The 27,371-nt window shown below is 47.4% G+C and overlaps 1 protein-coding gene across 1 annotated transcript; it reads left to right on the top strand.

Annotated features, from left to right (window-relative positions):
• The first annotated feature begins 2,117 nt into the window (after positions 1-2,117).
• On the top strand, positions 2,118-26,237 carry LOC309534538 (cytochrome P450 4B1-like). Its single transcript, XM_082226768.1, has 12 exons — positions 2,118-2,424; positions 4,674-4,818; positions 5,765-5,809; positions 12,432-12,559; positions 16,973-17,097; positions 17,732-17,883; positions 20,153-20,259; positions 20,789-20,979; positions 22,216-22,349; positions 22,808-22,872; positions 24,068-24,150; positions 25,661-26,237. The coding sequence occupies exons 1-12, from the start codon at positions 2,266-2,268 to the stop codon at positions 25,836-25,838; spliced, it is 1,512 nt and encodes a 503-aa protein (XP_082082894.1). The 5' UTR covers positions 2,118-2,265; the 3' UTR covers positions 25,839-26,237.
• Positions 26,238-27,371: the final 1,134 nt, after the last annotated feature.

The following is a 27,371-nucleotide window of genomic DNA, read 5'->3' as shown; positions in this document are numbered from 1 at the left end:
GGCGCTGCCATTGGCTGGAAAAGGTTGAGGAAGCTGGCTGGACGGCTTTGCTCTGGCGCCTACCAGCATCGGCCGCTCCTATTGGACAAAAGGGCAACTCCTCTTCGCCTGTAACGCCTCTCTCAACCGTAGATGTATTCGGGGATTCTCATTGGCTGCTGAGCCAGTTAATGCCAGCCCACAGCGAGAACGTAGATAAATTATTAAAGGGCCAGTACTGTATATAGCTTTGGGGTATTAGGTCAGTTTTAAGCACAGTACAGTAATGACCGAAACGTACCGAGCAGCTTCCGGTCGGAAAGTGAGACGGCCATTGACCAAGATGCTCTTGGGGCTCAGACTCGGTCTCCTTGAATCTCATTGGAGCAGATGCTTCTCATAGTCTTTTGTTAACATGTTCTGTTCTGTTTATGGTTTAACTTTAAGCAACCATCTGAGACAGTTGTGAATAAATCTGAGCTAACAATAATAGCACTGTTCCTCTAATATATATCCATCGGGAAATGGTCACTGATGGTAATTTCACCTAGATGATCTAGTAAACATAGTTTGGAAGAGTTAGAAAATAAAAAAGTGGGCACCATGCACAAGTTAGCATAAGTCTGCAGAAACAATTTTCAAAAACCACCAGCAACGCTCTTATGAAGAACAACACCTACATCCATAAAGGGCATGTCAAATTATAAATGTTTCAATAATAGCCAGTGTAATGTAATATAACATTGTTATAAGAGACTATAGAGCTGGGGCTGTGCAGCCCAAAATAAACTAGGTCACGTAAAATATATACCCACATCTCCAGGAGACTGTCATCTACAAGATGGCATTGAAACTGAGTCCAATACTTCGTTGGACACAAGATGCTGCAAATAGTAATCAAAACATATAGTGATTAAGCAGCCTGGGGTGTGCACCCTAAAATAATCTTTGGGGCAGTACAATTCTTTGGCCCACACCTCCATAAAAGAATCCCCTGCATCTGGTCCAATGCTTTGTTTGAGGGTAGAACATTATCAAGCATGATGCCCTTGTGTGCCAATAACCAGAATATGCAGACCAGAATCAGAAACTGCTGGTAAGCAACTGAAAATAATTTTTGGGCTATCACAAATTATTTACCCACACATCAGTGTGGTGGGGTGGCATCACTCATCTGATCTCCTGGCTGTTGAGTCACTGCTGCTTATCTGAGGAGGAGAGGATGAAGCAGCAGGGAGGTCAATGCAAACACACCAGCAAGACCACCAGATTCACAGCCACCTCTCCGTTTCCTGCCTAGTAAACAGTGGCAACTCAGCTGTCAGATGTTTAGGTGAGTGCCACCACCTCACCATGCTGCTACCATACATTTTGAAGATTGTCTTCTGCAAGTTGACAGTAAACTGTGGGGTCCAGCATTTTGTTTGGGAATCTATGCCAGTAATAGCCAAAATATGTAAGAAGAAAAGAAAACTAAACCAGTTCCTTATTTGTGTTTCCCTCTTTGGCTGTCATTGGCCAAGCATTGACGATGATGCAACTCAATGCCATCTCATTGATGATTCTATCCTGGAGGTGCAGGTGTACCATTGGGGTATCATTTGCATCTACATCACCTGTTCATCATTCTTCTCCCATATTTTGGCTGTTAAATACTGCAGCAGCATCATTATATTATCTTGCTGCCACAAGATGTGGTGTCGATGGCTACTCACTTAGACAGTTTTAAACGGGGATTAGGCAAATTCATGGATATAGAGTCTATCCAGGGCTGCTGATCACTGATAGCTGTATACTGCCTCCAGGGTCATATGAAGCGTGTATCTAAATCCCAGTCGGCCGTTTTTGCGAAACAGGATGCTGGAATGGGCGGGCCTTTGGATCATCTTATACGTATTTAATTCTGGTTGAATACTTTCATGATCGAGGACAGCGGCAACAATATAAGTGACGTGGGTTTTTTGGGTTAGTTTTAATGCAACCGCGGAGGCTGCAGGAGCAATTGCAACGCTTTTTAACCCTTTCCCTGCAGACACAGCCCCGCGCCCCCGCCGCAGAAAGCTGCTCCTATCTCTCCGATCGCCCAGGTTCCCAGAGGCCTCGGTTGCTTCTTTCTTTCTGACGGTGACCCGGTAGGTTGGACAACTGCGCGATTGGATACACTTTGCCCCGAGGTCACCCATAATATGCAGGAAGCGCCGCCTTCGTCTGTCCGCGGGAGGCACATTGGATCGAGGCCGCGTCCTGCTCTGAAGCCCACTTCCTCCAAGCCTTCCTGCTGTTGCAATGGATCTGTCGCGGATTTGGCACTTGGCGATTGTCTTTTGCCTAACGTGCGTGCTGGTCAAAGTCATCCAGTTGCATCGTCGGAGGCAGGAGCTACTGAAGGTTTTGAGCTGTTTCCCGGGCCCCCCCACCCACTGGCTGTATGGGCACATCTCTGAGGTAGGCGAAAAGAGAGGAGACTTATTGTGCATGGGAGAAAAGCAGCTTCAAATCCGGACGCCGCCTTAGCGCACAAAGCATCGCGAGGTGGGGTGGGGGTGAGGGAAGGGTCCAGCATCATCCGGAGAACCTGGTACACCCTTCTGAATCCTCCACCCAGGGCCACCCGTCCCAGGGGCGTGTGAGTGCACGTAAAAACTAGCCTACTACGGTACAAAGGTGACATTTACATTCATTACTGTTCCCATTCCCCCTCCTTGGTGAAACCTTTGTCCACAAGGAAATGTGGCTGAAAAAGGGCTGAAAAAGTTTCCCCATCCCCGATCCAAAGAGGTGTTGCTTGCAGCTGAGTAAAATTCACAACTATTAAGAGACATTATTATTAATGGATTGTATCATTTATTAATAAATAAAAACACGCATTATTTATGTGCTTTGATTAAACAACTATCTGACTTTTAGAAGACATCTGAATGAAGCCCTGTTTAGGGAAGTTTTTAATTTTTGATGTTTTATCACTTTTTATTTAATAATAATAATAATAATAATAATAATCTCTTGGGAGCCACCCAGATGGGTGGGTATAAATAATAAATTGTTATTGTTATTAAGTTAACAGAAGCAATTAGAACAAGGAAGATGCCTTTATATGGAGTCAGACCACTGGCCCATGGAGCTCGGATTGGTAGCAACTCAGCCTGGAGGAAAAGGTTACATTGTAAATTTCTGAAGTATGAAGCCGAACCTGAATAAGAAAGGCAGCAGACCTTTGATCCTACCTGGTGACCTGAAAACACAATGACTTGTTTATCTAGATTGACCAATGTCACCTTGCATGTTTATGAACTTTAGGTGGCATTCAAGTGAGTTCTACTCAGACCAGACCCATTGAAATGAATGTTGATGATTAAGTTAGTTTGATAAATTTCAAAATAAAAAAATTCCTTCCAGTAGCACCTTAAAGACCAACTAAGTTAGTTCTTGGTATGAGCTTTCGTGTGCATGCACACTTCTTCAGATACTCTTAGTTGGTCTTTAAGGTGCTACTGGAAGGAATTTTTTTATTTTGACTATGGCAGACCAACACGGCTACCTATCTGTAACTGATAAATTTCAGTGAGTCTACTTTGATTAAGGCTTAGTTTAATACCACCCCTTGAGCCATTTACATTAACAGCCACAGACATATTTTGCGGCATGGAGTTTGTCTTCCCACACTTCTCTGATCAGTGATTGGGATAAAGTTCTGCTCAGATGAAGCAGACCAGAGACAATATATTGTTAAAGTTTGTGGTGTGCCTGGTCTCCCCTTCTAATTCCTGGACCCCCTTCTCATTTCTGGGTGCCAGACAGTGGCGTAGCGTGGGGGGTGCCAGGGGTGCCGGCCGCACCGGGCGCAACATCTGGGGGGGGCGCGCTCGCTGCCTCCGAAGTCGCCGAAGAGCTTCGGGCGCAGGCTGTAGCGGAGCCGCATGTCTCGCGGAACCGACGGGCTGTGCGCGCGTCCGGGCTGAAGGCGCCCGGCAGGCAGCGGCTCTCAGCGCTCGCTGCGGAGGACGCGCCAGGCAGCCCCTCCTCACAGCCCCGCCTCCGCCGGTGCTGCTGCAGCTGCTGGGCCGTTGCATTTTCCTCGCCTCTCTGCCCCCCTCCTCCTCCGGGCAAGCGGCGTCGTTTGGGCGGCAGCGCCAGCGGCAACTCGCAGGTTAGGGGTTAGGGGGGGCGCAAATTACTTGCCTTGCCCCGGGTTAGGAGGCGCAAATTACTTGCGTTGCCCCGGGTGCTGACAACTCACGCTACGCCGCTGGTGCCAGATGCCGAATTTAGCAATGTCAAAATATAGGCCAATCCAGTTTTTCTGTGTTCAGGAAATAGCCTGGAGAATTAAGTCCATGGGTCTTGCTGTGGTTTATATCTTTTCTGTTCAGTTTTGTTTTGTTTATTCTTCCAGGCATTATTTCCATGTTCATGTTCCCCTTGTGCAGTTACACAATCTCCATCACATATAAAATGCTTTTTCTTTACCAACCTAGTGATGACATATTTTTTTTATTTCAGCAGGCATTTTAATTGAAATTTTATTTTATAGTTTAGTTTTATAGTTAAACATTCCAGGTTTATTCCTTCTCCCGTATTGTGCTGGATCCTAGTTCTATCACTCTCAAACATAATTTAGATTGAATGTTTGTTCTGATCCCTTCAGGAAAATATTCCACCTTCGCCTCCTTCTTTGCTCTCTTAATTTGTTGCAGCTCTTACCTGTTTCCAAGGTTTTCCAGAAGGTAGAAAACTGGAGCCTTCTGTATCCATTTGCCTTTCCTTTGTGGTTTGGGAACTTCTCTGCCTGTGTAACTATCACACACCCTGATTATGCAAAACCATTACTCGCAAGAGCAGGTAAAAAAAAAAGGCATTGATATCTGGTTGATTGGGGTACATGTGCATTGTTGACATCCTAGTTATTCTGATACAACAAGTTGCAGATGCCAATGATAAGTTCCAGTTATCCACAGTGGGGAAAAGGGAAGTCACAGATGCTATATTATCCAACAGATTTGCATGGTGTCCCACGTTGCCCGTAAGTAAATCTGACCTATGCAGCAGAAAAACCAGGTTTGCCCAAAGGAGTGGAATGGAACATCAGGAGTTGGGGAGCTGATGGTTGCTTTATCTGGCTTTTGGAAAGCCACACGCACAAAGCAGGAGACCCTTGTAGGACTTCTCAATGGAGGGGGCATGGTCGTAGTCAGGATTTATTTTATGGGGGCAGCCTTGGGGGGGCAGAACCAAGTTATCTGTGACACAATTGGTCAGTTTGTTATTTTTACTTATTTACTCCCCCCCCCCCGGCTACACCCCTGGATAAAGGTAGGCTAGGAGGATTGGCTGTTTCCAGCAGGCATTTAAATCAGTGCAATAATGCACAATAATAATAATAATAATAAATAAATTATATTTATTTATTTATATCCCGCCCTCCCCAGCCGAAGCCGGGCTCAGGGCGGCTAACAACACTAAAATAGTGCAACATTATAAAAACATCATAAGAATTAATTAAAATCAAAATTGATGGCAACCATAAACTAAAGCATTTAGTTGCTAGCTTATTCAATTAGAATTGCAAAAGACCTGCCTGTGTTCCTATCTAGATGGACATGCAATATCCTGTGTGATTCTTTCACATGTACCATCATCCTGAATCATGTGGGAACTGGTTCGCTACATTAGTAAATGTACCACTCACAGCTTTATGGTCCCTTCTCTAAATACAGGTGAGTGCTATGAGTTAGTACTGAGTTTTGTCTTCTTTGCTCTTCTTCACTTTCTCTCTTGCCCTTTACAGAACCAAAGGACAGCTTGGCCTATCGGAACATAACTCCATGGATAGGTATGTATGTTTGAGGCCTTTATTATGAAGAAGAATTAATGTAAGTTCATAACAGGCTGTAAATACTGTAAATAGCATAGGTTCTCTAGGAATTAAAAAGGTGTACATTTTGGGACTGTCGGTGTGGGCGTTCCACATCTAGATTTTAAATGTTTTGGGTTTTGTTTTTTAAAATTTTCCTCTTAAGTATACTGCCCATGACATTTATTTTGGAAGATATTTAAATAAATAAATAGAATCCAATAGGATAGTGAATTGGATCCAGATACTAGCTGGGCTATTTAGGTGTGATTTCTGAAAACTAGAAGTAAAATCTACAAAGTGTTATGAACTAATAAAATTGTAGACAGGGGGAAATGCACTGTTTTGTGAGCAGATTTCTCTTCATGCAGTGGGACTTCACCATCCTCTCCTCCTCCCTGCAGCCCTCATGTGCCCTCAAAATCTTTCCTCGGGGTCTCCAACCACCAGATCTGCCCAGGAAGACTCCCTGAGTGAGTGCTTGAGGGCCCTGCTCTTGCCACTTACCATCTGGCTTGGGGCAGGGCCTGGGGCCTCATAAGGACTGTGTGCTGCTTGCGGCCTGCTGCCCAGGAAGACTCCCTGAGTGAGTGCTTGAGGGCCCTGCTCTTGCCACCTACCATCTGGCTTGGGGCAGGGCCTGGGGCCTCATAAGGACTGTGTGCTGCTTGCAGCCTGCTGCCCAGGAAGACTCCCTGAGTGAGTGCTTGAGGGCCCTGCTCTTGCCACCTACCATCTGGCTTGGGGCAGGGCCTGGGGCCTCATAAGGACTGTGTGCTGCTTGCGGCCTGCTGCCCAGGAGGACTCCCTGAGTGAGTGCTTGAGGGCCCTGCTCTTGCCACCTACCATCTGGCTTGGGGCGGGGCCTGGGGCCTCATAAGGACTGTGTGCTGCTTGCGGCCTGCTGCCCAGGAGGACTCCCTGAGTGAGTGCTTGAGGGCCCTGCTCTTGCCACCTACCATCTGGCTTGGGGCGGGGCCTGGGGCCTCATAAGGACTGTGTGCTGCTTGCGGCCTGCTGCCCAGGAGGACTCCCTGAGTGAGTGCTTGAGGGCCCTGCTCTTGCCACCTACCATCTGGCTTGGGGCGGGGCCTGGGGCCTCATAAGGACTGTGTGCTGCTTGCGGCCTGCTGCCCAGGAGGACTCCCTGAGTGAGTGCTTGAGGGCCCTGCTCTTGCCACCTACCATCTGGCCCAGGGCGGGGCCTGGGGCCTCATAAGGACTGTGTGCTGCTTGCTGCCTGCTGCCCAGGAAGACTCCCTGAGTGAGTGCTTGAGGGCCCTGCTCTTGCCACTTACCATCTGGCCTGGGGCGGGGCCTGGGGCCTCATAAGGACTGTGTGCTGCTTGCGGCCTGCTGCCCAGGAAGGCTCCCTGAGTGAGTGCTTGAGGGCCCTGCTCCTCCCTGCCACTTACCACCTGGCCCAGGGCGGGGCCTGACAGGCCTCACTAGGACAGTTGTTACTGCCGGAGAGGCACAGAGTGTTTTTAAAATGTTTTATAAAAAATTTTTTCTGGATTTTTTGTATGTGGGGGGTGGGGGTGAGATTGATGTTTGGTTGGGCTTGGGGAATTATTATTTTTTTATTTTGATGTTTTTGTAATTTTTATATTTTTTGTTTGTATTGTTGTATTGGTTTTGTTTGTTTGTTTAAGGTGTTATTTTGTTTTTAGGGGGAGGGGTCAGGGCTGCCGGGGAGTGGGCCCCAGCCCACAAAATGGCTGGGGCATGTTCCACAGGGGGGGATGCACTGGGACAACCGATCTCAGTGATCACGGGTAGGAGGAGGAGTTACGCTAAGACCAGACCATGTCATTACAGAGGAGGCAGGTTTAGTCGTTGTCTGAGGACTATCCCTGCCTCCGGGTCTGGTCCTGTCCGGACGGATACTAGAATCAGCAAGGGATACCCACATAGCCTGAAGGTGCTGCTGTGCAATGCCAGGTCAATGATTCAGAAGACCACTGCCATCCATGACTTGATCATGGATGGAGGATTTGACCTGGCATGTGTAACAGAGACTTGGTTGGATGAAGCAGATGGGCCTGTTCTTGCCGCTGCTTGTCCACCAGGTTTCTCTTACGCACAGCAACCCAGGTCATGTGGGCGGGGAGGGGGGGTTGCAGTGATTTTTAGGAAGTCATTAGTTTGCACCAGGCGTCCTATTGGGAAGACCCAGTTTTCTGAGTGCATGTTCTGGAAGTTGGGCAATAGGGGCAATACAGGATTCCTTTTGGTGTACCGACCTCCCTGCTGCGCCAAGGATTCCCTGCCCGAGCTGCTTCAGGTCGTGGCGGATGTTCTCCTGGAGACACCTAGCTTGGTCGTCCTAGGGGATTTTAACATCCATGCCGACACGACCTTACAAGGGGCCGCTCGGGACTTCGTGGAAAGCATGGCCTCCATGGGGCTGTCCCTGAATAAGTCTGGCCCAACCCATAGCCGTGGACATGCCTTGGACCTGGTGTTTACCTCTATGGATGTTGGTGATCTGACACTAAGTAAAAGCGAAACGAAAGAAGTGCCATGGTCAGATCACTTCCTGGTGCAACTGGACTTCTCTGCGACCCATCCCCTCTGCAGGGAGGTGGGACCAATTCGGATGGTCCGCCCCCGCCACTTAATGGATCCAAATGGTTTCCAGAGAGTGGTAGGGGATGCTTTATCCCATGTTGATGGCCTTTCAGCTGATTCCCTGGTGGCCCGCTGGAATGTGGAGTTAACCAGGGCTATTGACTGTTTGGCTCCGAAGCGCCCTCTCCGATTGCATGGAGCCCGGACAGCCCCGTGGTTTTCCACGGATCTGAGGGCAATGAAACAATCGTTGAGACGGCTAGAGCGCCGGTGGCGGAGAACTCATTCCGAATCTGACCGGACACAGGTTAGAGCTCAACGTCGAGCCTACCAAGTGGCGATAGCGACGGCGAAGAAGAATTTCTTCACCGCCTCTATTGCATCTGCAGAAAACAGCAGCAGGAGACTTTTTCAGGTGGTTCACAATTTAGCGGAACCACCTGCAACATCGGGGCCCAGTACGGGCCACATGTTCTCCTGCAATGATTTTGCAAAGTTTTTTGCAGATAAAACCGCTCAGATTCGGGAAGAAGTAGACTCCACCGTGGGAGCAGGGCCGGGGCGGGAGAGTGCAAGAGTTCTGTCTGGTCAAGTTGAGTGGGATCAATTCCAATCTGTTGCCTCCGAGGATGTGGACAGGCTGCTTGGACGAGTGAAACCAACCACCTGTCTCCTGGATCCTTGCCCATCCTGGCTAATAAAAGCAAGCCGGGAAGGGCTGGGCGATGGGCTTCGTGGGGTGGTGAATGCTTCCCTCCGTGAGGGGGCCTTCCCAGACCCGCTGAAAGAGGCGGTTATTAAACCGCTTCTTAAAAAACCATCTCTAGATGCGGCCACGATGGCCAACTATCGCCCAGTCTCAAATCTTCCATTCCTGGGCAAGGTGATTGAGCGAGCGGTTGCCGAACAACTCCAGGCACGCCTGGAAGAAGCGGACCATTTGGATCCCTTCCAGTCGGGATTCAGGCCTCATCATGGGACTGAAACTGCCTTGGTCGCACTGGTTGATGATCTCCGGCGGGCTAGGGACAAAGGTGAGAGCTGTTTCCTAGTTCTGCTGGATCTCTCAGCGGCGTTCGATACCATCGACCATAGCATCCTTCTGGACCGTCTTGAGGGGCTGGGAGCTGGGGGCACTGTTATACAGTGGTTCCGCTCCTTCCTCCTGGGCCGTGTTCAGAAAGTGGTGGTGGGGGATGAGTGTTCAGACCCCTGGGCTCTCACTTGTGGGGTGCCTCAGGGTTCTGTCCTCTCCCCCATGCTTTTCAACATCTACATGCGGCCGCTGGGAGAGATCATCAGGAGGTTTGGGCTGGGTGTTCATCAGTATGCGGATGATACCCAGCTCTACCTCTCTTTTAAATCAGAACCAGTGAAGGCGGTGAAGGTCCTGTGTGAGTGTCTGGAGGCGGTTGGAGGATGGATGGCGGCTAACAGATTGAGGTTGAATCCTGACAAGACAGAAGTACTGTTCTTGGGGGACAGAAGGCGGGCAGGTGTGGAGGATTCCCTGGTCCTGAATGGGGTAACTGTGCCCCTGAAGGACCAGGTGCGCAGCCTGGGAGTCATTTTGGACTCACAGCTGTCCATGGAGGCACAGGTCAAATCTGTGTCCAGGGCAGCTGTTTACCAGCTCCATCTGGTACGTAGGCTGAGACCCTATCTGCCTGCGGACTGTCTCGCGAGAGTGGTGCATGCTCTGGTTATCTCCCGCTTGGACTACTGCAATGCACTCTACGTGGGGCTACCTTTGAAGGTGACTCGGAAACTACAACTAATCCAGAATGCGGCAGCTAGACTGGTGACTGGGAGCGGCCGCCGAGACCATATAACACCGGTCTTGAAAGACCTGCATTGGCTCCCAGTACGTTTCCGAGCACAATTCAAAGTGTTGGTGCTGACCTTTAAAGCCCTAAACGGCCTCGGTCCAGTATACCTGAAGGAGCGTCTCCACCCCCATCATTCTGCCCGGACGCTGAGGTCCAGCGCCGAGGGCCTTCTGGCGGTTCCCTCATTGCGAGAAGCAAAGCTACAGGGAACCAGGCAGAGGGCCTTCTCGGTAGTGGCGCCCGCCCTGTGGAACACCCTTCCAGCAGATGTCAAGGCGATAAACAACTACCTGACATTCAGGAGACATCTTAAGGCAGCCCTGTTCAGGGAAGTTTTTAACGTGTGATATTTTATTGTATTTCTGGTTTTTATGGAAGCCGCCCAGAGTGGCTGGGGAGGCCCAGCCAGATGGGCGGGGTATAAATAATAAATTATTATTATTATTATTATTATTTGAGAGTGTGTGGGAAGCTGCAGAGGAGAGGAGGGGAAAGTTCCTTCGCACAAGCAGAAGCCTTTTGCACTAGCAGAATTGGAATGTGGGATACCACCCTGTTTGTTTGCAATACTTTAGCTACATTTAACTTTAGATATTGGAATGACATTTTATACACACAGCCACAGCACAATTCTACGTTTCAGGTTTGAATTCCACATCAATCCCCATACTTATTTTCAAGAAGAGGGTGGGGAGTAAACTATTGTGTAATGCAGTGTCACCTTTGAGCACTGAGGCATCAGAACGACAGGTGGCAGGCATGCTTAAGGCAACTTGCTGTGTTTGAAACATGAATCCCAGCTCAAACATGAACCTCCACCTATTTTTATAGAGCTGCTACAGGCGGAAAAGAGTAAGAGAGAGAAAGGAAAGCAAGAAAGAAAGAAAGAGGGGGGAGAGAGAGAGACCTGTAGAGCAAGGAGCAACTATAGAAAATTCACAACCAGACAGACAGCAAGTAAGCCATAAATGCAAACATGAAATTGAAAAGGCCTGATTGATACTAAAAATCAAGAACCTTAGGGCAGATTGTGACAAAATGTGTCTATCTTTTGCCATTTGGCTACAATTTGTTGTTATTTAGTCGTTTAGTCGTGTCCGACTCTTCGTGACTCCATGCACCAGAACACACCAGGCACTCCTATCTTCCACTGCCTCCCACAGTTTGGTCAGACTCATGTTTGTGGCTTCGAGAACACTGTCCAACCATCTCGTCCTTTGTCGTCCCCTTCTCCTTGTGCCCTCAATCTTTCCCAACATTAGGGTCTTTTCCAGGGAGTCTTCTCTTCTCATGAGGTGGCCAAAGTATTGGAGCCTCAGCTTCACGGTCTGTCCTTCCAGTGACCACTCAGGGCTGATTTCCTTAAGAATGGATGCGTTTGATCTTCTTGCAGTCCATGGGACTCTCAAGAGTCTCCTCCAGCACCATAATTCAAAAGCATCAATTCTTCAGTGATCAGCCTTCTTTATGGTCCAGCTCTCACTTCCATACATCACTACTGGGAAAACCATGGCTTTTACTATACACTACAATATATTGGCTACAATAGAAATGTAAAAAAAAGTAATCGACCCCTGGACGGTTAAGTCCAGTCAAATTCGACTATGGGGTGTGGCGCTCATCTCGCTTTCAGGCCAAGGGAGCCGGCGCTTGTCTGCAGGCAGCTTTCCAGGTCATGTGGCCAGCATGACTAAACTGCTTTTGGTGCAACAGAACACTATAACGGAAGCCAGAACACGCGGAAACGCTGTTTGCCTTCCTGCCATAGCGGTAGCTATTTATCTACTTGCGCTGGTATGCTTTTGAACTGCTAGGTTGGCAGGAACTGGGAAAGAGCAATGGGAGCTCACCTCGTTGCACAGATTCAAACTACTGACCTTACAATTGGCAAGCCCAAGTCGCTCAGTGGTTTAGACACACAGCGCCCGCCCCCGCCACCCCCCCAGCTACAATGGAACTGCCAACTAGATCCTCAATCCAAGCAATCTGTGGCTCTGATCGACATCTCAAAAGCTCCCATCTTTTTCTCTACTTGTATCAGGTACCTGTTTCTCCAGTGACTGTAGGAAATAAACAGAGAGAGAAAGAAAACAATTGTAGCTGAATTCTGATGGCTAGAGAAGATTGTTCTGTTTGATATACCAAGACTCTTATGTTTGTAGATGCTCAGTTGAAAGAAAATGTATGTGTTCCTATAGGGAAAGGCTTGCTCGTCCTGCATGGGCCAAAGTGGGCACAGCATCGAAAGCTTCTCACTCCAGGTTTCCATTACTCCATTTTGAAACCCTATGTGATGCTGATAGCAGAGTCTACAAAAACAATGTTGGTAAGTCCTGTTGCGGTAACTACTTGGCTTTGTTGGAACATGTTGTTGTTGCTGATGCTGCTTTGTTAAAATCATTTCAATTAATATTTAACCAAGAGTTGAAATATAAAAATGAGATAGTACTATATGGTGGAGTGAGGCAACAATGCATAGTTAGATCCGTGTATTGGCTACTGAAGTTGTTAGTCTGCTCCAACAGTAGGTGGAGCTGTACTCTATCTTAGTGTGTTAAAGCTTACTTGTCTTTCTCTCCCTGTCTGATCTAAGCTAGCTTCCTCTCTAACTTCCTCTTCTCCCCTCCATGCACCCTAAATTCATGCCATAAAATGTTGCTTGCCGTCTACTGTTGCTGTAAGTGCAAAGCAATACTTCCACTGTTTGTGAGGCTGACTTGATTTGTACTAGCATTCTGTTAATACTATATTGTGATTCGAGGACCTGATCCCCGCTTGGGGAATAAAGACACGTGGACACAGAATGTAAGGTTAATGGGTAAGGTAAAGGCCACAACTTTATTGATTACAGCATGTGAGAAGGTATTGGCTTAGGCATTGGACCACGGAACATTAGACCAGTGTTTCCCAACCTTTTTTGGGCAAAGGCACACTTGTTTGATGAAAAAAATCTCAAGGCACACCACCATTACAGCCCCGTGACGTCAGCGCGCAGCGTCGCGCCGGGAGGGACGCACAAAAGTGTAAGTTTCAATTTTTTTCCCTCCCCTCCTGTGTAAAGGGGAATGCACTCTGCTAAGTAAAGGCACTTGCCACAGGGCCACGCAGCCAAGGGGTCTAACTCTGCAGGGAAAAGCTTCCTGTCTTTCCTCTGCCCCCTCCCCACCGGAAAGGGATGGTGGCTGCAGGCTCTGCCCCCCCTTAACATCTGCAAAATGATTAAGGCTGATACATTGTGTTACAGGATTTTATCTAGGTAACTTCCCTGAGCTGTCAAGTTGAAAGGGTACATTCAGGCATATTTGCAACATTTAACAACTTTAAAGATGTGCCCCCCCCCCCTGTAATTTCCATAACAGTTGGAAGGTCAAAAATATAACCTCCTATGACAACTCCTGCAACCCATGAGCTTTCAGACAAAGATCATGCATGGACAAATGTAAAGATCTTTGGAAAGTATTGATCGAAACCACAGTAACAAACGAATCAATGTATCTTCAAGGGAAAGAATAAGTAGATCCATTTGCATATATAGCTCTGTAGGCTTAATTATATTCCATTGCTATTTTGTTATTGCTCTTTTCCTCTGCTTCTATTTATTTTTAATGCATGTAACCTTTTTATTCCCCCTCCCCCCCGCCAATTTAACTCCTTGTAATACTCTCAATAAAATATAAAGAAACAAGAAAGGAGATTCCCACAAAACATTAGAAAGACTTTCTGGTGGTGAGAGCAGTCAGACAGGGGAAGGGGCTTTTAGGGATAGGTCGGGGGGGGGGCATCTGCCAGGGATGCTTTAGCTGTGAGTCCTGAATTGTTGGGGGTTGGACTGGATGACCTTTGGGTTCCTTCCACCTCTATGATTCCATGACCTTTAAGGGAAGTCACCTCCATCTTCCTCTCAGAGCAGATGCCCACAAGCCCTGGGCAGGAAGAGCCAGAGAGAGAGAGAGAGAGAGAGAGAGGAGGAGGAGGACATTCCTAAGAACCGGCAGCTCAGCTCTCGCCTCCTTCTTCTCCAGGGACACCCCAGGATGGCCAGAGCGTCACAAGAACCGCACCAGACATTCACCAGACCCCAAATCTTTCCCCCTTCCTGGCCTGAGAGGCTGCAAATTCTACCTGCCTTCCCCCCTCCAATTGATCAACACACAGAGATGCAGGTGGCCAGGGACCCACCTGTGCACACCTGAGCCTGCAAGGGGCAGCCAAGCCCCCTTCACCGCCTGCCCCCCCGCCAGCCCCCTCTCCCCTCCTCCCTAGGCGGCAGCTCCGCCATGACCACAAACGGCGGCGGCAGCAGCAGCCGCGCGCGGCCGGGGCTCCCCTCGCCGGCCGCGGGAGCCAAGGCGCGCGACGAGGGAGCCAAGGCGCGCGATAATTTTCTTAAATTATGTCAGCGGCGCCCGGCAGAGCAGCCCTCTCGGCCACGGCAGCCCGGCTCTCCCAGCCCCCGGGGGCCGCCCTCCTCCCTCGCGCACCCGCAGCGTTCCCGCCCGGAGAGGCGGCGGCGGCAGCAGCAGCCGCGCGCGGCCCGGGCTCCCCTCGCCGGCCGCGGGAGCCAAGGCGCCCGGCAGAGCAGCCCTCTCGGCCACGGCACCCCGGCTCTCCCAGCCCCCGGGGGCCGCCCTCCTCCCTCGCGCACCCGCAGCGTTCCCGCCCGGAGAGGCGGCGGCGGCAGCAGCAGCTGCGCGCGGCCCGGGCTCCCCTCGCCGGCCGCGGGAGCCAAGGCGCGCGACGAGGGAGCCAAGGCGCGCGATAATTTTTTTAATTATTGGGGGGGCGCCTATGAATGAGAGGCGGGCGCTGTGGACGGAAGCGCTGCCCGCCGAGCTCGCAGGCAGGCAGACGGCGAGAGCCCCGCGCTGGGCGGCCTCTCCTCGCCGCCGCCGCCGCCCCGCCTCTCGCCGCCCGACTCGCCCGCCTCCGTCCCACGGAACACAAGGCAACGTTCGACGGCACACTAGTGTGCCGCGGAACACCGGTTGGGAAACACTGCATTAGACTGCACCCACTCGTAGAGGGGTGAGTCTGAGGAGGGGTTAACCACCAGTAGGGGAAGCCTGTTGATGCTAATCCAACTATAGGCTCTCTTCCTGATGTCACCGAGGGTCATGCCATGGCCCCCCGCCACACGGACATCGGACAGGATCCACGACCGCCGGATTCCTTTAGCGGAATACCCAAAATTGTCAGGGAAGGCGATGGCCACACCTTGCCCCCCAAAACACCAACAACACATTCCAATGCCTAACCGCCAAATACCACGAAAGTTGTGACAGTTGCTACGAGGTACCAAGAGGTCGGGCCAATTTAGCCAATTGGAAAAAACTCCTACCAGGCCCCCTGGTTAAACAGGGCGACCAACCAGAGGTCCATAGCAAAGTCTCAGGAACAGCTAATCTAAAGGGAGTGGAGGGTGGGTGACTCAAAGAAAATGTGTGTGCAATGGTGGGGATGGCTGGCGCGGCTGCGTTTGAGCAACAAGCCACGCCCCCGCCGAGCTTCCCTATTGGGTGCCCAACCGGGGAGGGGCGTGGTGCCAGCCCTGGAGTTGAAGCAGGGGGCGGAGCGCCCCCTGCATGACGCGGGAATCGTCTCCCGCTCGCAACCCCTCCCCTCCTGGGAGGAGGAAAGACTTTTCCCAATGCTTTTTTAAAAAAATAATACTAAAAAGTGTTTACCCTCCACTCAGAAATCAGTAGGGAAGAAGACAGTTGGGCCTCCCTTAGGAAACAATGCCAAAGTCTTGGGACAGTTGCTGAGAAAGTTGTTGTTAGCGGGCAGCAGGATTGGTAGAATTCTAAAGTAATGAGCTGGATTACACCTGTTTTATACACCAGATCAGTCTGTGCCAACCTCCAGGCTGCAGCCCCCATTAGCCCCAGTCGCTGAGCTAGCTGGGGCTGCTGGGAGTTTGGGGTACACCAGGCTGGTGAAGGATGCACCAGGTATTTTTCCATACCATTTATATTTACTTAAAATATCTTCCGCAGTTCAAGGTGGCTTTCAAAAACAGCAACATAGAAAAGGAACAAGGAGCAATGAAAGCCATCAAGAGACAAGTTTAAAACATTGCCTCGTTATTTTATCAAGGGGCTGCAGCCTATATGGGAGCCATGAATAAGGGCCATTTGTCTTAGGGTATAAAGCGTATCAGACAGGTTGCTAACAATCAAAGCTCAAGAAAAGTTTGCTTCAAATCTGTGTGTCAGGAGTCAGAAAATGGAGAGTTCTGATTCTTCTGCCACTTGATAAAGTCGCAGTAAAGTTGGATGTGCCCAAAGTCTATTCTTAATTGAGACATAGTTGCAGTGTGTGCCCCAGAGCTGGGAATGAAGGATTCTCAAAAGCTGGAAGAGAAATTGCTGAGAACCAGAGTACAAAGGGAAAACGCAGCAGACAGGCTCCAGACACGCAAAAGGGAGAGCTCCATTATTTGGAACTTACCTGTCTTCATGCTAATATTTTCCTACTTAAAAATCCCCCATAAGGACTAGACTCCATGTGCCTTACTCTACCAGAAATATTCAGGAAATCTTTCCAAGTCCTTTGGATGTTAGGCTCTTTCAGAGTTAGACCCACCAACCAGTATAGGGAGATCTCGCAAAGACACCCCTCTTTTCTGCTTTGCGCAATGTGCTTTTTCCATGGTCTAAAAAAAACTGGATTCGGTTTTGCACTCTGAGAACATCAGCGGTGAAATTAGCTATGAACCATTTCTCATCTCTTGTCTTAGGATAAATGGGAACAGCTGATCACACAAGGTAAATCAGTGGAGCTCTTTGAACACGTGAGCTTGATGACTCTTGACAGCATCATGAAATGTGCCTTCAGTTATAACAGCAACTGCCAAATGGACAGGTTAGTAGTATTAATGTATTTTAGCTCTGAGACAAAAGGCTCCTCTCACAGACTAGGAATGTACTGAGTGGTAATTTTAAAAGATCCATCTGGCTCTCCTGAATTTACTTTCTGCATTCCACACCATAGTTCACTGCTCTGAAATACACAGTTGATGCCCACTTAAACTACCACATGTGGCAACAACATAACATTCAGTGCTATTTGCACAAATGTTTGGGATTCTCTTATGATCTGATTCAGTGCTGATTGCTTATGTAATTAGATGAAAACTCCAGTAGCTTACAAAAATAACCAGATTTTTCTTATTATGCATAAACATTATGTCATTGAGAAAATGTTGTTTATATTAGTGTAGTAACCTTTCCTTCTCAAAACTAAAATAAAATTGAACTTTTAATATAGTATTTATAAGAGATCACAGCAGTATTAGCAAGTGAAAAGCCAGAGCTTTCTCACACCCTTTTCACATTTTGAAATATTCACCTATTCATGTGCTTTGTTGTACGATTTGGTGCCACAGAGCTGATTTGGTGGCACAGAGTTAATTTAATGTTTTAAAACTATACTGTAAGAACAATGTTCATTGGTAAGATTTGGCATCAAAACCAGGATTTCATCATTTGACTTTCAGGGAGAATTCCTACGTCCAAGCTGTCATGGATCTGTGTTGCTTAGTGTACACCAGACTGCATACAATCCTGGGTCAGAGTGATTTGATTTACTGGTTTACCCCCGAAGGATATCGGTTTCGGAAGGCTTGCCAGGTTGCCCATCATCATACAGGTAATTTCCCTGAATCATTCTTTCTTTTTCTGCCTTAGATTTTAGAAGTCGATTCAAGCAATGCCAGGCTGCTACTGACCCAGAGAATACAGAAGCGGCCATACACATTTAAGCTTGTATCCTATGCAGTGGCTAAGGAACCATCCGGTCAGTGCAAAAAAAGATGCTCGCACAATAGGACTTTCCCTCTCTTTCCCCTACATGTCTCCCTAAATCTGTTCTGAGGGGGTTCACGTTATTTTAAAAGGTTGTGTTAATGAGGCCACTAGCTTGAACATAGTGATTATCTTTGATTACCATATGTTGCTTATAGTCCTCCTGTTTCCCTATACAGCTCTTTCTTGTGTGAAGGTCATGGGAATCCTCCAGAGTTTAGCATGTAAAACATTAAAATTGTCATGAAATAAAAGCCTATGTCACATCCACATCATCCATTTAAAGCACTCGTATATCACTTTATCAGATGGGGATTTCCCCGAAGGCTCATGGGAACTTTAGTTTATTAAGGGCCTCCTAACTATTCTCTCTCTCTCTCTCTCTCTCTCTCTCTCTCTCTCTCTCTCTCTCTTAAAAAAACAATTTTTATTAAATTTTCCATTTCAACAATCCAATCAAATCACATTAAATATTCCAAATTATACAAATACATATCATATAGTCCAAATATTCTGCCAAATTATAAATTTGGGGGGGGACTTCCTATGCTTCAAGTTTGGGGTGGGGGCTCTGATCATTTTATATCTCTACTGCCTTGAGTTTCCAATAGTTCCTTTAAATCTTCCTGTTGTTAACCTTTCTTCTTTCATGGCCTCTGAGTTGAAGGCGAGTTGAAGTAAGCAATGATGTGCTTCTGTGTGAATTTTGTATGCTTGACTCTCCTATTGTTGCAGCTTGTAAGCCTATTGTTGCAGTATCTCCTCACACGCTGGTAATTATGCCGAATCAGTCCAAAAGTCATTCCGCTGCTGGCAGACGCCATCTTCTCTCAGTTCCAATGAAATCAAATCTAGGCATTTGCTCATTAATTTTCCCAGACCAGTTGCATCAAACATTAGCCTTTCCAGGGGAGATTTGCCAAATCGGACTTGTAGTGCAGATATAATAACAAATTGAGACCTCACCTCCCTCTATGACTATTTATCTCTGCAGCTCAGTCTTTCCAAAGTTTTTTGAAGTGTCTCCAGCGGCTAACGAGGTCCTGCTTCTTTCTAATATCAATATTTGGAGGGTCTTTTATCTTCCAAGCATTTCAAAAAACAAAAGATTTAATTATATAGTATTGTTATTTCCACACAGTTTATATTTTCCCATCTCACTTGCTGTAAATAATGTAAATGGTTCTTCGGGGGGGGGTTGTCAGGTATTGTAATAAATCATAGTAAAAAAAGCTTTACCCCCCCTCCTTTTCCCTTCCGTTCCAACATACCGACTTAGATGTTATTCTTAGATGTTATTCTTTCTTCCTCTCCGTCTCTCTTGGTACCTCAGTGGCTGGCTTAATTGGCAGATTAATTTTCACCTCCTCACTCAAAGCATGTCCAAAACTTAAATCCAATTTTTCATCTTAAGAAAGGAACTTAGTGCGCTCGCAGGGACAGCGTCCAGGAGATCCGAACTCCCTCGGGGGCCTTCCATCCAGTGCCCCCACCCCCTCCTTCTTTATGAACTTGGGGGTGGTTTATTGGGCATCTGCGGATGAGACTGCATCTTCCCTTACACTGGGAAGAATTTGAGATGCTGATTACTCCCATCTCAGCCTCTAATTACATTGTGGGAGCTGGAGCGATGGTATTCTCAGCCATCTTCCGTGGCGCCTCAAGTGGAAGTGGGGGCCTCCTAACAATTCTCAGCAAGAATTCTAACAAGCTTCAGTTCCCATAAGTCTTTGTGGGAAACCCTGAATGTGGTATAAGAGTCCTTGCTCCAAATGAATATAGTAGATGTGAACATACTTGATGAAGTATGCAAGAGATGGAGTCTTAAAAAAGAATATTAGTGGTTCATGCACATTAAAATACATTATCATGGTGCTGATAACACCAAGGTTGAAGGTTCAGTCTCTGGGTGGGACAGCTGCATATCCCTGCATTGCAGGGGGTTGAACTAGATGATCCTAAGGATTCCTTCCAACTCTACAGTTCTATGATTCTATGGCAAACATTCACTTATCCAGAAATGTGTAAGGGACTAAACATAGTCATTTTAACGAATCTGATCAGTGAGCTAGTAATTTCTGATGAGCTGTTATAGTATTCATTTTCTGACACAGATAAGATAATCAAAGAGAGAAAGAAATCTCTGAGGGATGAAGAAGAACTCCAGAAGATCCAGAAAAAGCGGCACCTTGATTTTCTCGACATCCTTCTCTTTGCCAAAGTGAGTAGTGGGTGGGGGGGGCATAGTCATTTCAATATTTGAATCTGTTGCACCAAATATAGCTGTGATTTCCAAGTGACTTGTAATACTGGTGACACTTTTTAACTTGAATGTAGGATCTTGCAACCATCGTTCATAATTTTGCATACTCGAGGCGAAGCTTCACTAATTCACTGTCCCAGAGCTTTCCTTGGAATGTTTGGAAGTTTCATATGACGGAGAAAGCAGTGCGCAACTCTTTTTCTTTTTGGAAAGGGGAAGGAACAAAATACGATTGAAGGAAAATATTGCACCAGTGTTTCAACATCTGTACTGACTTCTTTTTGTCTTCAAAGAACAAATGGTGACATCATATTTATCTTGCCTTTTGGCACGGCAGAATGCTGCTACTTCTTCATTCTGTGCCAAGAAAACCCACATTCTGTGAAAATGAATGTTGCAAATCAATCAGTTTTGCAGATGCGTTGTGCAAAGGTTCAGAAACAATGGATCCCTGAATGAACCCCAGGTGACATTTATCCATCTTTAGGATGAAGATGGTAGTGGGCTATCTGACGAAGATCTGCGTGCTGAGGTGGACACTTTCATGTTTGAAGGCCACGATACCACAGCCAGTGGGATCTCCTGGCTGCTGTATTGCCTTGCAACAAATCCAGAACATCAGCAGAAATGCAGGGAGGAGATCAAGGCCATTCTGGGGGAACGTGACACCATCCACTGGTGAGTGCGCATTTTTATTGGACAGTTCTCCACAATACAGGGAATTTAGGAGAACACACCCATTTTCCCAAGGATGTGCCAAGCAAAGCATGGCTACAGTGGGGGATAGCCCTGAGCTTGCAGGAGAGACCGCCCAGCCCATCTCAAGGCTCTGGCCAGAGTTTGCCTCAGTACAGTGGTACCTCGGGTTAAGTATTTAATTCGTTCCGGAGGTCCGTTTTTAACCTGAAACTGTTCTTAACCTGAAGCACCACTTTAGCTAATGGGGCCTCCTGCTGCCGTCACGCCACCAGAGTACGATTTCTGTTCTCATCCTGAAGAAAAAGTTCTTAACCCGAGGTACTATTTCTGGGTTAGCGGAGTCTGTAACCTGAAGCGTATGTAACCTGCAGCATATGTAACTCAAGGTACCACTGTACTTGGCTGATCCTTAACCGTAAAGTGAGTAGGGCTCCAGAAACATTGCCTCTTGATTATCCCCACCAGTCTCCATTGCTTTGTCATTGCTGCCTGTAAGTTGTGTGAGAGAGGGGCAAAGGGGAAAGGCAAAGGAACAAATCCCTTTCTCCCCCCTTTTTTATTTATTTTTTTATTTTGACAAAGTAATAATCATAAATAAATAAGAATAAATATGTGCACTCTACCACCAAGACCATTCCGTCGTAACTATCCAGCCTCCCAAAATTTCAACACTTCTTGCAATGGTTTGACCCCTTTCCGTTTTAACAATACAGATTCTACAAATCCCCTCCATATCTCCTCAGATCCCTGTCTTACCTTAATGGCACATGTTAATTTATCATTAATAGCTACAATCCACACCTCTTTATACCGTTCTTCCATGTTATATTCTGCTTGCCCCTTCCACTTCCTAGCTATAGTAATTCATGCAGCTGTCAATAAATTTGTGAGCAGGTCCTTCATAGCCTGTGAACCTTCCACCCTATCATAAATTGATAATAATGCTACAAATCTCTTTCTTCCGGTTGGCCCCACCCTTTGCCCACATTGCATTTTCACATTGTGTTGGTGGCATTGCATTAGCGTTTGGTTCTCCTGCAGTTATTGTGCTCCATCTGCTGAGGGAGCGTAGGACTCTCAACAACATTATGGTGGCACCAGCATAACAGCTCCTGGCACAGTGAGAAGATAGGACTGGTCTGCCTGAGGAACAGAGCTGGGCTGCTGGGGATGAACTTTCACCTGTTTTATTGGCTTGCCTTTCTTTTTCCTCAGGGATGACCTTGGCAAGATGACCTACTGTACCCTATGCATTAAAGAGAGCCTCCGCCTTTACCCTCCAGTGCCAGGAGTGTCCCGAGAGCTCAGCAAACCTATCACATTCTTTGATGGACGGACTTTACCTGAAGGTTTGCTTCATTGTGTTTCGCTCACATAGCCATAATTTGTCTTTATAGATGTGATCCACATTGTCTTCCATTGTAAAAGTAAGTTATAGATTATAGCAAGAGCGCTCTAGCAATGAATCACTTCTCCTAGGTGAATTCAAAATGGTCATTACAATATTCGTGACTTGTTGTTTAATGTTTATAATATTAACTTGTAAGATATGGATTTGTTTGTTTTTCTTTTTTAGTTTCCGAATGTTGATTTTTGTGTGCTGTGTATTGTTATCTTTTGATATCTTTCGTGTTGTTGTTGTGTGGAAAATACTAATAAAATTCATTAAAAAAAATATTCGTGACTTTAAATCTGAAGTTTTGCTGCCTCAAACCCACTTTAACACTATGGTTACTCCCTCAACAATCAGATAACCCAGGGTCTTGTAACACAACTTGACATTTTTTCCATGTTGACTTCTTCCCAGGAACTTGGGTTGCGATAAGCATTCATCTCATCCACAAGAATCCCAGCATATGGAAGGATCCTGAGGTATGGCACTTCTTTGGTATTCTAGCTATTTCACTTTAAGGCTCCTTCAGTTTGCTAGTGTGAAGTCATTGCTAAATACTATTCACTCTGCAAAAACAAGCTTTTAATGCAGCAAAGGTCCTTCTCATCCACAATCAGTTCAGGGATGAGTGAGGTCTTGCTCCAAGACGACCAGGCATTCAGCAGTACCAGCTGCAGACTGACTGCAATTTGCCATATTGGAGGAGAGGCTGACACATGGCATAGTCACCTGTGCCCCTTACCTGGCCTGCCCCACCTCCCACACCATACCCCCCCTCTACCCTGAACCTCTGTGATTGGTTCCCATTTCTCTCCACAGCTTCTCTGCTCCCAAATCTCCCCTCCCTAAATAACAACAGCAAGAACAACAACAAACCCACACAAACAGTCCCCCAAGCCTTGCAGCCAAGATGTCTCTGACATCCTCAGCAGCCTCAGTTTTATAGCTGCAGTCAGTCCAGTCCCTGCCCTCCTAGGCCAGGTGAAAGAGGCCTGCAAGGCAGGGGGCAGGTCCCCTAAGACTCACAGCCAAGATGGTGTGGAGTGCCTTCCATCAGCTTTGACTGGTAGTCCAGCTGCACCCTTATCCGGATAGGGATAGCCTAACTTCTGCTGTCTATCTTCTGGTAACCTCTAGGTTAGATTACTGTAATGAGCTATACTTAGGGTTGCCTCTGAAGACAGTTCAGAAACTTCAGCTGGTGCAGAATTAAGCAGCCAGGTTGCTCACCAGGGCAATCTGGTTTGAGCACACCATTCCTGGCCTGATTGCACTGGCTACCAATTACTTTCCAGGCCCAATTCAAAGTACTGGTTCTGAGCAATAAAGCCTTAAATGGCTCAAAACTACAATACCTTAAGGACCACCTCTCTGCATAAGAACCACCCCAGTCCCTGTGATCATCACCTGAGGCCCTTCTTTGACTGCCTTCTCCACAAGGGGTTCAGTAGGTGGCAACAAGAGAATAGGCCTTTTCTACGGTGGCTCCTGGCTTGTGGAATGCCCTCCCCAGGGAGACTTCCCTGGTGCCTTCATTGCATATTTTTAGGCACCAAATAAAAACGTTTCTCTTCCACCAGGTGTTGGGATGATTAACATTCTATGGCTTTTAAAAGGTCAAACTGATGTTTGGGGTTTGTTTCTCTTTTTAAATAATGAATGCTTTCATTTTAGGTGTTTGATCCTCTGAGGTTTTCTCCTGAGAATGTATCCAACAGAAACTCTCATGCCTTCCTGCCTTTCTCTGCTGGGCCACGGTGATGTTTATATAATATAGATGTAAACTAGAGCAGTGTTTAAGATATTAGATCGTAGTGGAAAAGCTAAACTCTGAAGACTCTGTAAGCTTGGCATAGTGAAGATGAATTTAAAATGCATTTTTAGCATGGGGGATATCAACAAAGTCACTTTCGGGTAGCTCCAATCTTGCAGAGAGGTCGTCGTTAGTATCTTCCATCTATGGGGGAGGTGAGGAGGAGTCCTGGGTAAGGTGGCATCCAGGTGCAGGGCATGCTTGCTACTTCCACCCCTCCCCTGCTACTTTGGCCATTCCACTAGTCTACTTTCTTTTGCCCCAGATGCTCCTCTCCTCTCTCCCTGCCACTGCTGCCCACTTTTTTAAAAAGAAGATTTTTGGCATCTGGGTTGCTCCTTTCTTCCTCCCCAGTTTCCGCCTTGCTTGTGGCCCAGAGTCGTTTCTGGGGAAATGAAGGGGAAGGTGGCTTACTATCAGTTTGCCACTACCACTTGCTCTCTGGCATCATGCCCCACGCCCCCCAACACCCTGCCTGGGCTGCAGGGCCCAGCACTTTGTCCTGAATCTCTGCACTGCCCCCTACTACTTCACAATTCCTTTGGGCACAGTCACATGGGAAAGAGGTCCCCCACCCCTGCCTTTGGCCAACAGGAGCTTTAATTTGGGCTTATCCCCCAATGCTCTCTGCACATATATTCCCACCTACTGTGGGGGGGGGGAGAGCATCCTCCCTCTGCCTGGGGACCAGAGTCCATTATGGATAATCTGATGAGAATTGCATGCCAGTGATTGGGGGGGGGGCAGGTGCATAGGATGCAGTAGGTGTGGCCAGATCCTGAAGTTCCCCACCCCTGACCTAAGGTGGAAATGATGCCAAAAGTGTGTGTGTGGGGGGGGGTAGAGCTGCTCCCCCTTCTGCCATGCTCACAGCATCCTTCCATTTGCACACACAAGCATCCCCCAACATTATCCCCACCCACCTGTATTTACACACGCACCTGTTTGGATATGTGTGCACACCCAGCTTTTCTCTCTTTTCCTTGCTATTCATCCTCCCCTCCTCTCTTTATCTCTCCCCTTTCCCAGCAGCCTCCCTATCCACCACCCATAGGATAGTTAGAAAGAAGCTTCCATTGACATCAGTGGAATTCCGCCCCTGCCCCATGTCTAATTGTTACCCAGGACAGTTTTCAGGGGAGGGAAGCAGGTGGGGAAAAGGATGGCTATTCCTTCCCTCTCCAGCTCCCACACCCTGAAAATCCCCTGCCCCCCCCTTCAGTGCAGGACCTAGGGGGGAAAGGACCTATTTGTGCAAATGAAACTTTTTTTGGCAAGCCAAATTGCCACACCTAGGGGGTCAGCTGCTGCAGGGGAAGTCATGGGCCACATCAAACAGTCCAGGGATGTTCTCCAGCCTTGGGTCAAGGGCATTTGCAGGAAGGTTCAGGTTTAGCATGGAGTCTCCGCAAGCTGAGGTTCTCTGTTGTAACCCGCTCTCTTTGTCCTTCCAGGAACTGCATTGGGCAGCAGTTTGCCATGAACGAGATGAAAGTGGCTCTGGCCCTGACTCTGCTTCGGTTTGAGCTTTCGCCTGACCCGACTCAGCCTGCGCCTATCCCCACCCCTCAGATCGTCTTGCGTTCCCACAAAGGGATACACCTTCGCATGAAGAAAGTGGTGCAAATCTGAAGCTGCGGCGGGAATAATGTGCAGTGGAAGACTTGGAGCAGGACGTCGCATAAATCATTTGGTGCTTCAATAAAAGCCATTTGTGGCTGAGCACATTGATTGGTGTGAGCTTTCGTGTGCATATACACATCTTCAGATACACTGAAACAAAAGTTCTCAGGCCCTTATATATAGTGAGTGGGTATATTTGACGAAGTGTGTATGCACACAAAAGCTCATGCCAACAACAAACTTAGTTGGTCTCTAAAGTACTACTGGAAGGAATTTTTTTATTTTGTTTCGACTACGGCAGACCAACAAGGCTACCTACCTGTATCCAGGAGTGGGTCACTTGCGTATCATCTGGTTTGGCTCTACAGTAGCTCACTCAGCTGTTTAATAAACAGACATGTACTGACAATAAAACTGACTATTGCGGCATAGTGCTCAAATTCCTCCTTTGATTTACCCAAGCTTCTCCCCAAGGGCAGATCTGGGACTCACCTCTTCCCTACCTTCCCACACTTCCACGTCCATCATCACTAGCCTTTCTGTTCCTGGAGAGCTGAATTTTCAGGAAGGCTGTATGCACACCCAATAGCATGTGTAGGGGAAGGACTGGACTATATTTGGAGGAGTCAAAGACTCCCTGGTTTTATAAAGTGAAACTGGTACGTGTGTCAGAATTATCTCAGTTTGACCTTTGGAATTATTCCTAATTCTAAATTTTTGTTTTTGTTCTTTCGTTGTTTTGATGTATCCCTTGACCTAGGCACGCCCAACCTAGGAAGGCACATGTCTAATGCTTAAGTCATTATTGACAAAAGCACACATGTACAGCAACTCACTAATGTGCACACACTAATAGCCTCTAGGCAGCTGTCCTCAGATTTGTTCCCAGCAGAGCATTTACAGCCAGTGCTTTTTTTCTGGGGGGGACGCATGCCCCTAAACATTTTGTAAATCTAAGTTTGGCCACATTGAGATGCAGTATTTCAATATGAGTAGGAAAATGAGAGTACCCCTAAACATTTCTAAGAGGAAAAATAGCACTGGTTACAGCAACAGATAGACCACCCCCCTCCTGAACTTATGTATTCTCAATTGACAGGGTGCATGTTACCAAACAGGCTTCTCCTACACAAAAGCCATCTGTCAGGGTTGGAGCTAGGAGTAGGTCAGCAATGAAACAATAAATCTACTGAGGCCAGTGAAGTTAACTCTTTATTGAAGGAAACAAACCAGAGCCTAGGCCTAGTAGTCTCAGCAACTCTTTCCAGGAGGTCAAGGATGATGGGAGTTGCGGTCCAGCAATATCTGGAGTGTGCCAGGTTAGCTATCCCCCCCCACCCTTCTCTTCTTTTTCCAGCACTTTGGTCCCTGATCTGTTACATGAGCTGTGTATGTGTTTTTGCTTTACAGTTGTCCCTGAAAAAGAGTCTGATGACTGAAATCTTTTAGGCCTTTGAGGTCTCTTCTTCAGCAGTTCTTCCAGTGTACTTCTGCTGTGCTGTGATGCACTGCAACAAAACAAAACACTCAGGAAGAAGATAA

The sequence above is a fragment of the Podarcis vaucheri genome, assembly GCF_965113315.1.
Source record: "Podarcis vaucheri genome assembly, chromosome: 6".
NCBI classification, from domain to species: domain Eukaryota; kingdom Metazoa; phylum Chordata; class Lepidosauria; order Squamata; family Lacertidae; genus Podarcis; species Podarcis vaucheri.
The sequence above is the reverse complement of the archived record's forward strand: the minus strand, read 5'-3'. Positions and strand labels throughout refer to the sequence as shown.

Coding starts and splice junctions, on each gene's coding strand:
- LOC309534538 (XM_082226768.1), top strand. CDS start 2,266: ATGGATCTGTCGCGGATTTGGCACTTGGCGATTGTCTTTTGCCTAACG. Junction 17,098..17,731: donor AGCAACTGCCAAATGGACAG/GTTAGTAGTATT, acceptor TTTGACTTTCAG/GGAGAATTCCTACGTCCAAG. Junction 20,260..20,788: donor ACATCCTTCTCTTTGCCAAA/GTGAGTAGTGGG, acceptor ATCCATCTTTAG/GATGAAGATGGTAGTGGGCT.